A 13,393-nucleotide genomic window follows, 5' to 3' on the forward strand; every position below is an offset into this window, starting at 1 on the left:
TATATGGCAGCTGACTGTGTACCCTCTGGCCCTAGCCAGATTTTTGTAAACATATGTCACAAGGACCTGCCATATTTAGTATAACTATAGAAAATACCCCAAAGTAGGTAACCACTGATGGTCAACAGAGGCATGTTTGTATATGGAAAGAGAACATATTATATCAAATCCTCCATTAGCAATGAAAATTTAATTTGGTTTACTACTTTTTGAAGAGATCTCCAATTAAATGTATTTTGATCAAATGCATGAATACATGAATGAATAAAGGAAAATTAAGTTTGGGGAGATGAGAAGACATTAAGGAATAAAACTTTTAGGGAATTAATTCAGCAGATATTTTATTGAGTATCTGCCTACCATAACAGGCATAGCTTCCACATTCATGGCACTTAGAATCCGTTGGGGGAGAATGATAATTGTGTCGATCTTTTTTTCTTTTTTTAAGATTTTATTTATTTATTCCTAAGAGACACAGATAGAGAGAGGCAGAGACATAGGCAGAGGGAGAAGCAGGCTCCATGCAGGGAGCCCGACATGGGACTCGATCCTGGGACTCCAGGATCACGCCCTGAGTTGATGGCAGGCACTTAACCACTGAGCCACCCAGGCATCCCAATACTGTGTCAGTCTTGACTGACTAGGTTATTACTGTGGTAACAAACTTCACAAAATGTTGATGCTTTGCTTAACACAACAAAGGTTTACTACTTGCTCACATTGTTTGTCCTTTATGGGTTGACAGGGTGTTCTCTTCATTGTAGTCACTCAGGACTGTATGAAATGCTGTCACTTACCCTACCAGGAGGACAAGAGGATGCAGAGAAGCATGCACTTGCTCTAAAACCTTCTGGCAAGAAGTGACACAGGCTGCTTATGCTCACATTCTGTTGATGAAAGCAAGAACAGAGACCTAATTTCAAGTGAGGAGTGAAGTACAATCCTACCATGTGCCTGGAACGAGGGAGAACCAGAATATATATGGCACTAATGGCTGCCACAGAAAAGAACTGAATAGTAACACCAACAAATGCAAAATGCAACAGTAACAAGTCCTATGGAGGGAAGGAGGAAGACACTAAGCTATGACTATGTGTGCCAATAATGGGGAATGTGATCTAGTCAGAGGTGAGAATATCATCCCCCTACCCTGTCTCAGGAAGGGGCACTGAAGATTAGGATTAGTAGGAGTTAATGTAGAAAAAGGAGGGAAAAGCATTTCAGACAGACAGAAGGACTGGTAAAAGTCCGCAATGGAGTTGGAGGTGTTGGGTTACATAGCTGGGAAAGTGAGGGACTAGATGAGCCATGTAGGCCATCTCTTTTTTATGAGAGATTTAAAGCAAGGCATGACATAATCAGATTTTTTTTAAGCCCTTTGGTCTGGTGGCAAGATAGGGACAGACCATGTAGACGTGATTGTAATGTCAAGAAGGGAGACAGTGGTACTATGGACTAGGATGGCAGTTGCCAGGACAGAGAGCTCCGATGATCCCAAGTGTTAATTCATACTCCCCAATCCATACTCCCTGTTTAAGATAAATGTTCAGGGGGCGCCTGGGTCGCTCAGTCGGTTAAGCAGCCTGCAGTTGATTTCAGCTCAGGTCATGATCTCAGGATCCTGTGATTCAACCCCACATCTTCAGGGCTCCCTGCTTAGTGGGGACTCTGCTTGAGGAATCTCTTCCTCTCCTCTGCCCCTGCCCCCTGCTCATTCTCACTCATTCTCTTGCATTCTCTCTTCCTCTCAAATAAATAAATAAATAAATAAATAAATAAATAAATAAATCTTTTTTTTTAAAAAAAGACAAATGTTCATTTTTTCACTTACTTATACAGCCAATATTTTAATATATTCTGTTTCCTACAGAATGTATTTTAGGGTTTTTCATGAAATAAGGATCACATTTAAGATATCATTTCAGGGGGTACCTGGGTGGCTCAGTAGGTTAAGCATCTGACTCTTGATTTCAACTTATGTGGTGATCTTAGGGACATGAGACTGAGCACTGCGTCAGGCTCTGTACTAAGTATGGAGCTTCCCTAAGATTCTCTCTCTCTCTCTCTCTCTCTCTTTCTCTCTCTGTCTCTCCCTCTCTCTCCCCCCTTCCCCTGCTAATGCTCTTCTCTCTCTCAAAATAAATAGATGATAGGCAGATACATAGATAGATAGATGATAGGTAGATATATAGATAAGTAAATTTTTTTTAATTTTCATTTCAGTACCTTAAGCACTCAGGCCCCAAATATCAAAATGCTTTTTTTAAACTAAATAATAAAATGATCAGATTTACCTTTTGCTTCTGTTTTATAAATGTGACTCCTTATAGAGAAAATTTGTGTTTTATTAAGCAGAAGAGCACCTGTTTATTTAGCTGTGAGTGGTGGTTTTGTTTTTGCTTCTTGGTACTTACTATGGAAGGATGACTTTGTAGGAAGGACATCATCCAGCTAATAGCAAACTTTGTTGATCCCAATCCAAGATTTCCCTAAAAGACTCAAGGAAATAAGTTATGTTCATGAAGTTCAAGTTGTGCATGAAAGGATATTCATTCTCAAATACAATTTATCTTAATTAATGAAATCTTTATCATCAGTATTTAGAAAAAATTAAAAGTAATTCAGTATTTAGGAAAACTGGACGAGTACTTAAGAGCAAATGTAGTATCATTTAAGTCAGCCAATTTTGGAGATCATCTCTAATACAAGTATAGTAAATGTATATTATTAATCATATATATTATCATAGATATGTAATAGTCATGTTATATATAAAAAAATCACACAGTATAATATGTATAATAAAATATATATTATACCTGCTGAAAGACAAGAAGTATCTCATATAAAAGTGCCGTAGCTGTATCTGTATATTCCACAATAAGCTTCTGTAACTAGAATTTTAAATAATAAGATATCATTGTTAGGGCCAAAAAAAATAGTCATTTCTTCTGTTTACCTTTAGGTACTTATAAAAGAATTTTTGGTTAACTGAAAATATAATGAGTGTGGTCAGTTTTCCTGTTCTATTTGATTCAATCGTTCTAAAAAAAAAAAACCCAAAAACGGCTTTCATAAAAAGACTACACATTGAATAATGTCTAAGAAAGTGGGTCAGGGAAAAAAGATACAATGGCTCATAGAATACTGATTTGCACAAAAAAAGCACAAAAAAACTGATTTACAAAATCATTCAGATCAAGAAATGTACATCCTTTCAAGAGTATTGAAATATGCTCCCTAGAATTTAAGGTGGGCAATTCTCTGGGAAATTTAATTTAGCCTTATGCCTAACGTGAACTACAACTGCCTCTGTAACATGGGTAAATATAGGGCTTAGAGATTTTCTTCTCTCTCTCTCTCTTTCTCTCTTTCTCTCTGTCTCTCTGTCTCTCTCAAGAACTCCAGTTAGTGAGGCTGTCTTCTGGTCTCAATGTCTTCTAGCCCATTCATACATATGAATATTTGTGTTATGTTTAATTAACATCTCAACCAGAATGAATATGAATTTTTCTATATTTCTCTAATATTCATATGTATGAATATTATATTTGTGAATATCTATAATATTCTATTATATTCTCATCTTCATTTTATGTTTAATTAAGACCTGTCTCTCTAACCAAACTATAAACCGATGAGGGCAGAGGTTGTGTCTGTTTTGCTTCTTGTTTGGACCCCACTGCCTACCATACTGTTTAGCTCATAATAGAGTTACAATAAATATTATTAAATGAATGCATAAATTTAAGAGTTTTCTAAAACATAATGCTAATTGTATGTTTAAGAAGTATTTAATCAAAAAATTTTAAAAAAGAACTATTTAATCATATCCTATCCTTTAAAAGAATTCTGTGTTGTTCTGCTCAAAATAAACTAATAAGCTGATTTATTCTCAGAATATGTGCTTTTTTGGTAGTCTGATATTTCTAATGTATTAGTAAAACCTTAGGAAAAAAAATAATTCTCACTGAGTTTGCACTACTTAGATACATAAAAGGGATGGTAAACTAAAGCAAGAGAGTTAACCCTAAAATCTCTTAAAGACAGTGTTTTTTACTATTAGACTCCTAATGTAGAATTACATACACATAAATATTTTGTATAGAGACATAAACAGATTTATTTAATGCATACTGAATACTAATCATTTTCCTTAGTATTCATAGTTTAAAACATATAAAATGGATATATTATTAGTATTAAAGATTTTATTTATTCATGAGAGACAGAGAGAGAGAGAGGCAGAGACATGGGCAGAGGGAGAAGCAGGCTCCACACAAGGAGCCCAATGCAGGAATTGATCCCAAGAGTCCGGGAGACACTCAACCACTGAGCCACCCAGGTGTACCTAAAATGGATGTATTAATATTGATAATGGGTATCTAAGTTTTGAGGTTAATGGCAAAATTTCCTCTTTGATTTAATTATATTTCTGTATTCTACAATGTCATGGTCCACATTAGAAAACAGGAAGCCAGGGTACCCTTATATGTTGTATTTAGTCTACCGCAAAATTCTCATCTCACCTCAGCATCAAAAGACATCTCAACTAAAGTTGAATCAGCCACCAACTGGATATCAAACACAGGATAAGATTTTGGAATCTGAGGTTCACTAATTAAAATTACCAGAAGATTAAACAATATTCCCCTAAAAAAATAAATAAAAGGCAATTAATGAATAAAGTTTGAAAACAATAAAGCCAAGTTTGCAGACATTGAATAATACTTACAAGTATAAACCACTGCAAACTATTCTTGACTGAACTTTTGAATTCCTGGACATGCAATTAACTAAGTAGTGATAAGACATTTAAGTGAAAAATACGATTTCTTGATCTTCTGACTCAAAGCAAGTTTTTTGTTTTTTTTAAGAAAGTGTGTGAAAGCGTGAGAGCAGGAGTGGGAGGGGCAGAGGGACAGAAAGAATCTTAAGCAAGCCCCACACCCAGCACATAGCCTGACAAGGGGCTCAATCTCATGACCCTGAAATCATGAGCCAAAATCAAGAGTCAGTCATTTAACAGACTGAGCCAACCAGGCACCCCTCAAAGCAAGTATACCTCTACAAGTTCACATAGCTTAGAAAGCTTGGTAAGTCTGGACTTCAGGGAAATTTGGGTGATTTCAATTATAGCTGTATTTTCCAAAGGGCTCTTTTTTCCCCCAAAGGGCTTTTTATGGGCTACTAATTCCAGGCAGTATTATAGTCAAAATAGATTGTGATTGAAAGAGAAACAGGAAATACTTAGTTAAACCAAATTCATGAGATATCTATACTATTAGACTTCTCAGAAGCTTTAATATGCTCGCATGCACTGTATATCTCCAGGACAAAGAAACTTTTGTATGAAGCATTTCCTAAAATGCTTTTTAAAATTTTTTAATTGAAATATAGTTGACATACTAGTTTCAGGTGTATAAGATAGTGATTCAACAATTATATGCATTATCAAATGCTTACCATGGTAAGTATAGTTACCATCTGTCACCATAGAAAGCTATTACATGATTAACTATATTCCCTATCCCATACTTTTCATCCCCATGACTTTCTTATTTTATATGGAAATTTGTACCTCTTAATCCCCTTTTACCTTTTTTTCCCATCCCCTCATCCCCCTGCCATTGGGCAATCACTTGTTTGTTCTCCGTATTTATGAGTCAGTTTCTCCTTTTGTTGTTATTTTTTTGCTTTGTTTTTTAGATTCCACATATAAGTGAAATCATATGGTATTTGTCTTTGACTTACTTCTCTTAGGATAATACCCTCTAAGCCCATCCATATTGTCACAAATAGCAAGATTTTATTCTATGTTATAGCTAAGTAATATTCTATTGTGCATATACACAATATCTTTTTTATCCATTCATCTATCAGTGGATATTTAGGTGGCTTCCATATCTTGGCTATTGTAAATAATGTTGCAGTAAACATAGGACTGCATATAATTTTTTAGATTAGTGTTTTTATTTTCTTTGGATGACTATCCAGAAATAGAATTACTGGATATGGTACTTATATTTTTAGTTTTTTGAAGAACCTCCATACTGTTTTCCAGAGTGGTCGCACCAATTTATATTCTCAACAGCAGTGCAAAAAAGAAAAAAAAAAAGAGAATGGAACTCTTTTTTTAACAAAGCATTTGAGAGGTTTTCTGTTCCACTGAAGACTACTAGCTATTAGTTAATAAAACTAATATTACTTTAAGTCTTTTGCTTTCAAAACCAGTGTACTACCCATTAACCTACACTAATAACTCATTTAAATTGTTACTATAAAAAAATAAATTGTTACTATATGTTTGAATAATATACCCTATTTACTTGAAAATAAAGAGAAAAAAATCACACTCCAAATTAAGGATCCTGAGGAATAGGGTTTGGCAACACCATCTTCATATTTGTCATGCAATCTATGTATAGTTGTAAAGGAGCTGAAGGCGGACCACTAGGAAAATCCGTTGCCTAACCAAAGATAGTATCAGAGTAGCTTTGACAGATGGGAATAGTAAAAGAATTTATAGATAGGACTATATATAAATCCTCTATAACCATTAGCATTCTCTTCATAATGGAATAAAAGAAACTACAAACAATCCCTATTTAGTAATAATTGAGACTTCCTAATCTTTTTACAATCACTTAAATCATTACCATGATTAGAAGTTCATGATTAAATAAATAAATAAATAAATAAATAAAATTTTTTTAAAGCTCATGATTAACCAAAATTTTAATAAAAATAAAATCCCTGGGATCCCTGGGTGGCGCAGTGGTTTAGTGCCTGCCTTTGGCCCAGGGCGCGATCCTGGCGACCCGGGATCGAGTCCCACGTTGGACTCCCGGTGCATGGAGCCTGCTTCTCCCTCTGCCTGTGTCTCTGCCCCTCTCTCTCATTCTATGTGACTATCATAAATAAATAAAAATTTAAAAAAATTAAAAAAAAATAAATAGGGATCCCTGGGTGGCGCAGCGGTTTGGCGCCTGCCTTTGGCCCAGGGCGCGATCCTGGAGACCCAGGATCAAATCCCACATCGGGCTCCCGGTGCATGGAGCCTGCTTCTCCCTCTGCCTATGTCTCTGCGCCTCTCTCTCTCTCTCTGTGACTATCATAAATAAATAAAAATTTAAAAAAATTTATATAAAAATAAATAAATAAATAAATAAAAAATAAAATCCCTTCCTTTCTCCAACTGAAAAAGCAAGTCAGTTCTCATATCTGCAAAAGAAGAATCATGTCATCACACTTCTCAAAAAAGCAGGATATGTCCTACAGGATATTTGTTAATGTTTTATTCAGGCTACTTTAAAATAGCCAATCTCACTTTAAAAGACCCTTCCAAAATCAACAAAAACATTCCATTAAGAAGCTTTTCCTGATACTAAGTTTGAAATGACATTGCATTTTTACTACTGTTCTATTTAATTAAGGTCCTTTATTTTCAGCAACAGCTTCTTTGCAGAGTTATCATATAATCCAGAGTTAAGGGAAGGAACTCTCAAATTCTGGGACACTTGCTGTGATGATACATGAATTCAACCATATGAGTATTAAAATATGAATGGGTTTATGGCACATTTCAGGAAGAACACAATGAACTGAGCTGAGCTAATAAAATCTCTACTTATGAAAAAAGAGGGAAATGCTGAAGTGATTAAATGCTTTTTTATTTGCTCACATGGAATTTAATTTTAAATCTACTCCTTCTGCCAACACTATTTAAAATCCACTGGGTCAATAACAGATAGAAGAAATTTTAATCAAAATGGTAGTTTCATCCCCAAAATAAAAGACTTACTATAGGATTGACATCACAGCCTTAAAAAATAGTGTCAACAGTTTTGATACTTTCATTGTTTAGATTGTCATTTCCAATGGGAGAATTTTGAATGCATTGCAAAATATTTTCTAATATATAGAGACTTTGAAAGGCAAACTCATGGTCTCATAACTTGGTCTTTGTTATTTTGATATGCAGAATTCTAATATGGCCCCAAGATTTTTGCCCCCTGGTATATATACCCTATATAATCCCTTTCCTTTAAGTATGAGCAGGACCTGTGAATATATGAGGCTATTACTTTCGTGATCATGTTATGTTAGATGAGAAAGGTAAGGAGATGTTGCATATATAATTAACGTTCCTAATTTGTTGACTTTTGAGTTAATCAAAGGGAGATTATCCTGGGTGAGCCTGATTATCCAATTGAGCTCTTCAAAGAATGCTTAGGCCTTTTCTGAGCTCAGAGATAGTCTCCTGCCAAAAAGCAGGCTATCATGAGTTTATAGCTATGAAGAAATTAATTCTGCCAAAAAAAACCCAAATGAGCTTGGAAGATGACCCTCAAGCCTCAGATGAGACGCAAACCCAGTCGACACCTTGACCACCATTTGTGAAAACCAGAGCAAGATGATCCAGCTGAGCTATGCCCAGATTGCCTGATCCACAGAAACTGTGGGATAAACAATTTGTATTGTTTTAAGCCCCTGAGTTTGTAGTAATTTGTTACAGGGTAATAGAAGACTAATGCAGTTATATTAGACATTAACTGTGCTAGTTAAGGCTACGGGTAACATGACTGGACACTATGCATATCAAAATTGGCTGAATATATTACACCCAGACTCTGTTACAGCAATATAACATATGCATTGAAATATATGAAAAGAGCTAGTCATATCAGGAAGGAAAGAGGCTATCGTAGAGCTGTTGTGGCCAAACCAAGTTAAGACAGAATAATTAAAACAGCAGAGTTTAGTAAGAATGGTGGTTTCTCAGCTCAGATAGAGAGAGGTAGGGACTTAATGGTAGACAAAAAGGGTAATATGATTCAGCATTAATTCAGTATAGTAAGATAGAAATATAAGAAGTAATCTTGAATTTCTGTTGTGGAGATTGAGGAAATAGCATAAAGAAGTATGCAGAGGAGGCATCTGATTGGCTCAGTCGGTAGAGCATGCAACTCTTGATTGCAGGGTTATAAGTTCAAACCCCACTCTGAGTGTTGAGATTACTTTAAAAAAATAAAATATTTAAAAAAGAAAAAAGTATTCAGAGAAAATAATAGAGCGTATCTTCCTTGTTTGCTGTAAAGCAGAGGTCAACAAACTATGGCCTGTAGGCCAAATAGCCCAGAGTCCTTTTTTATAAATAAATCTTTGTTGGAACAGAGCTGTTCCCATTGATTTATAAATTGTCTGTGACTGTTTTTATGCTGCAGTGGCAAAGTTGAGTAGCTGCAACAGAGACTATATGGCCTGAAAAGTCAAAAATGTTTGTGGCCCTTTATAGAAATGTCTGACCCTCCTGGTATATAGCATAGTATGCCCATAGTCCCTGGCACATAGCAATTATCATTGAAATTCACTTGTAAAGTTATCTAATAAAAAGCCAGGACAAACATTACTAAAAGTTCTTATTCTTCTCCCTAGCTCAAATGTTTTAGAGCCTATGGCCTTCATTTTCCTTCCACCTTTAATGCAGAAAATTTATTTTCTTTTTTTAAAGATTTTATTTATTTATTTGACAGAAAGAGAGAGAGCACAAGTAGGGGGAGCAACAGAGAGAAAGAGAGAAGCGGGCTCTCCTGTGAGCAGGGAGCCCAACACGGGGCTTAGTCCCAGAATCCTGGGATCGTGACATGACCTGAAGGCAGCTGCTTAATTGAGCCAGCCAGGTGCCCCTAATACAGAAAATTTAGATAAACAGTTGGTGGGGGGGTGGGGATTAAGATTATAGTCAGAACACTGGCCCAGGATGTAATTCATAGTCCATAAATCATATAAAAAGGTCATGTAAAATATGCAAACACATACTTCCTGTGGCAAAGAATGCTATTGTCCTCCTACTATACATTCTTTCATTCTTCCTTTTAGTAACAGGTGTTCCTATCACCATCCAAAGTTTAGCTAGGTATAGAACCATGCAACTACAGACACATTTAACTTCTCTTGCAGCTATATATGGGCATATGCCTAAAGTTCTCATCAAAGGAATATGAGCAGAAAAGTCTTATATGCCTCTCTTAAAAAGGAAATTTGCTTCCTTCTCCTTCTCTTCCTGCATCCCACAGGATTTAATGAAGTCACAAAGGTCAGTCTGCTTCAACCATGGGGAAGGGATAGCATAGTAAAAGATGTCAGAGCAACAAAAGGGAAGGAACCTAGGTCTCTGGCTGATTTTTTTTTTAAATTTTTTTTATGTATTTATGATAGTCACAGAGAGAGAGAGAGAGAGGCAGAGACACAGGCAGAGGGAGAAGCAGGCTCCATGCACTGGGAGCCCGACGTGGGATTTGATCCTGGGTCTCCAGGATCGCGCCCTGGGCCAAAGGCAGGCACTAAACCGCTGCGCCACCCAGGGATCCCAGTCTCTGGCTGATTTTGTGGAAGAAAGCGTGGCTATCTACTCTGGACAAATATGTAAAAAAGATGTAAATTTCTATCTTCTGTAGGCCATATATTTTAGCATATCTTTATTATAGCAGCTTACTTTATATGTTGATAAACCCCCCACTAGCATTCACTTCAAAGTCACACAATTATATATTAAATGAAACTACTATAATTCCTGCCTTTGCAATGTAAACTTTCTGTTATGTGGGTATAAGGGTACTCTGTAAAATTCTAGTAGAGAACCCTGGCTTTCAATGTCTTAACGGGGCATTTGGTGCTTTTCAAGTTCACCAATGACAGAAGATAACATGCTAAGAAGATCTTTGTGCCCTTAAAAATCCAGAGAGACAGAACTCCCTATGTGCCAATCAATCTGCTCATCCAGAAAGAAGTGGAGAGAAAGAGTTTAAGATATCTCCAAGGGGATTGAACAGAGAAGTAAGAGAGCTATGAGTTTTGGAAGACACTCAATAGAGTAGTCTTGGGTTGCAACTACAAGGTCCCAATGTCTTCTTCTAGAAGACCTTACTTCTTAGCTGCCAATGTGTTCAGGCGCGATGACTCAGTTTCTGTTTCTCTGAACATCAGTCCCAGAGTCTGTATAATTTCAATGCATGCTCTAGAAAACAAAGAAAAAAGCATGGAAGTGGCATGATTGCATTACAAGTTCAGAATCTCACAAAATTAGTAATCCTTGATAGAATTGTTCTCAGATACCTATATACAAAAATATATGGGAAGGAAATTCTGTATATTAAATTGTCAACGTCGAGTGCCTGCCTACACTGTGATAGCTACGTAGTAAACACTCAACAATATTTGTTGAATGAATTAGTTAATAGCTGAATGTCAGGATTAGAAGTCATTTTCATATTGTTTTTTGTCCTTAATTTTTTTGATAATCAGACACTATTTTAAAATTATTTTTAATAACTTTATCTTTTTCAAGTAGGTAATATTTGGCTCAAAATTTCAAAGATAAAAAAGGGAATACAGTGAAAGGTGTCTTTCCTTCAGACACCCATTTTTGTTCCCTTTCGGAACAACGAATATTACTAGTTTCTTACATAGCCTTTCTTTAAAAAGTAGAACAGGGGTGCCTGGGTGGCTCAGTCGATTAAGTATCTGACTCCAGATTTCAGCTCTCCCTTTCCCTTCCCCCCAAAAGTAGAACAAAATGAATGCTATTTTTAAAAATCTATGTGAAGCAAAACTTGCAGCACCATTAATCATTAATACAATATATATTTTGTCCACTGCCTTCCATTTATCTTTAACACCCTAGGGGAAGAAAAATCTATGATTATCCAGTTAGTACTTACACCAGCTCATCAGCCCTTTGGCTCTTATTTTGAAGTGTGCTCTTATCCTTGGACTCTGGCAAGTATTCATGAAGTTTATTCACTAGGAAATAGAAAAGATCACTGGTCTGTGAAAGCAAGCAGGAAAGAAGATGGTAATTAGGTATCAGTTGGTAAAACTCTATCTTTACGTAATAAAAATATGAATAAATTATTTATTGTCTGGGGATAAACTGAATTATAGTATCTCTCATTACTATTAGCATAACCCAAATTGAAAACACTTTTACTTACATCCAGGAGACCACTGTCCTGGTGAACAGAGCGAGAGCTAAAGCCAGGGTGGGTGAGGCAGAGAGATACCTTATAGGGCAGGTTCTACTGTCAAGGCATTGTCATTCAGTTACCTGGGAATCCTATGTTAAATGGAGTCTACTATAACTCCTGGCTTTCCAAAGTACCTTGCTTGGCCTTTGTGAGGATACAATGAATAATGGCTAGAAAAACACTTTTTAAAATGTTTGCTAACCTAAAAGCAAATGCACAGTACTGGTATGGCCTAATGAAGATGGTGAAGAATGATACTAATAATTCTCTTAATACAGTGGTAATGTAGATTGCCATCTCTGATGACAAACTAAACACTAACTTAAGAGTGCAGGAAGCATTTTTTCCGTGTTTCTGTGCAGTCTCATGAGATAAATCGAGCATGAAATAAGCACTGGCCCATGAAATCAGGCAAGTTGGTACTAATGAGAAATATGTAATTGCGCCTTTTTTCTTTTCCTCTCTTATTCATTTTTTCCCCAGGACTTTTGTTTACTAGTCACAAATTAAACTCTTTGTTTAGAGAGGTATTCTGTGTACCTTTACATAAGTGATATGGCTGGAGAAGAGGGTAAGGATGGCAAGTGGAGAGAGGAGAAGGAGCAGGATATTCAGGCCCTCTCAGAAGAGCTGCCGTTTATCCAGGCTCCTGGTAAATAAGCACAGTGTGGTGGCTTTATACACTAACCCTGGTGCCAGGCTCTTTGAGTTCACATCCAAGCTCTCCACTCATTAGCTATATGATATCTGGCAAATTACTTACATGCTCTGTGACTCAATTTATGTCTAAAATGGAGTTAATGTCACCTGATGGGGTTAAATAAGATAGCATTTGTAAAGCCTGAATGATGCTCAGCTCATCATAAGTGCTTAATAAATTTATTAGTTACTATGGTGATCTCCCACTCGTAAAATATCTTCCACCAAACTGCAACAACATGGAGAAATCTCGAAACTATTATGCCAAAAGAAGCCAACACAAAAGAGTACATGGTGTACAGTTCTGGGTAAGTGGAATTCTAGGACGGGTAAAACTAATCTACAGTGACAGAAAGCACAAAAATTGCCTGGGGCCAGGGATGGGAGGAAACGGCCTGCCAAAGAGTCTGAGGTAGCTCTTTAGGGTGATAGAAGGATTCTAAATCTTGATGGGGGTGATGGTTCTATAGGTATATATGTTTGCCAGAACTCTTTAAACCGAACCCTAAAAGTGAGTACATTTTATTATATGTAAGTTATATCCCAGTAATTTCTCCAAAGAAGATGTACATATGCCAATAAGCACATGACAAAATACTCAACATCACTAATCATTAGGGAAAGGCAAGTCAAAACTACAAAAAATGAGAAAACAAGTGTTGACA

At 36.2% G+C, this 13,393-nt stretch overlaps 1 protein-coding gene and 1 long non-coding RNA gene across 3 annotated transcripts in view; one reads left to right on the plus strand and one right to left on the minus strand.

The window, feature by feature from the left end:
- Positions 1 to 6,629, plus strand: part of LOC129511606 (uncharacterized) — a 39,026-nt gene extending 32,397 nt beyond the window's left edge. Inside the window, exon 4 of one of the 2 annotated variants that reach the window (XR_008664868.1) lies at positions 746 to 6,629. This is a non-coding gene — a long non-coding RNA (uncharacterized LOC129511606). The remainder of the gene's footprint in view (positions 1 to 745) is intronic. The other variant, XR_008664869.1, reaches the window with a different exon arrangement.
- The window catches only part of CUNH12orf56 (chromosome unknown C12orf56 homolog), an 88,601-nt gene that overhangs the window by 5,001 nt on the left and 70,207 nt on the right, over positions 1 to 13,393 (minus strand). Inside the window, exons 7-11 of the mRNA XM_055328439.1 lie at positions 11,724 to 11,830; positions 10,931 to 11,020; positions 4,530 to 4,653; positions 2,820 to 2,894; positions 2,415 to 2,489 (exon numbers count right to left, since the gene is read on the minus strand). Coding sequence (XP_055184414.1) covers positions 2,415 to 2,489; positions 2,820 to 2,894; positions 4,530 to 4,653; positions 10,931 to 11,020; positions 11,724 to 11,830 — 471 coding nt within the window. The remainder of the gene's footprint in view (positions 1 to 2,414; positions 2,490 to 2,819; positions 2,895 to 4,529; positions 4,654 to 10,930; positions 11,021 to 11,723; positions 11,831 to 13,393) is intronic.

Source organism: Nyctereutes procyonoides, unplaced genomic scaffold (genome assembly GCF_905146905.1).
Source record: "Nyctereutes procyonoides isolate TBG_1078 unplaced genomic scaffold, NYPRO_anot_genome, whole genome shotgun sequence".
Classification (NCBI taxonomy): Eukaryota; Metazoa; Chordata; class Mammalia; order Carnivora; family Canidae; genus Nyctereutes; species Nyctereutes procyonoides.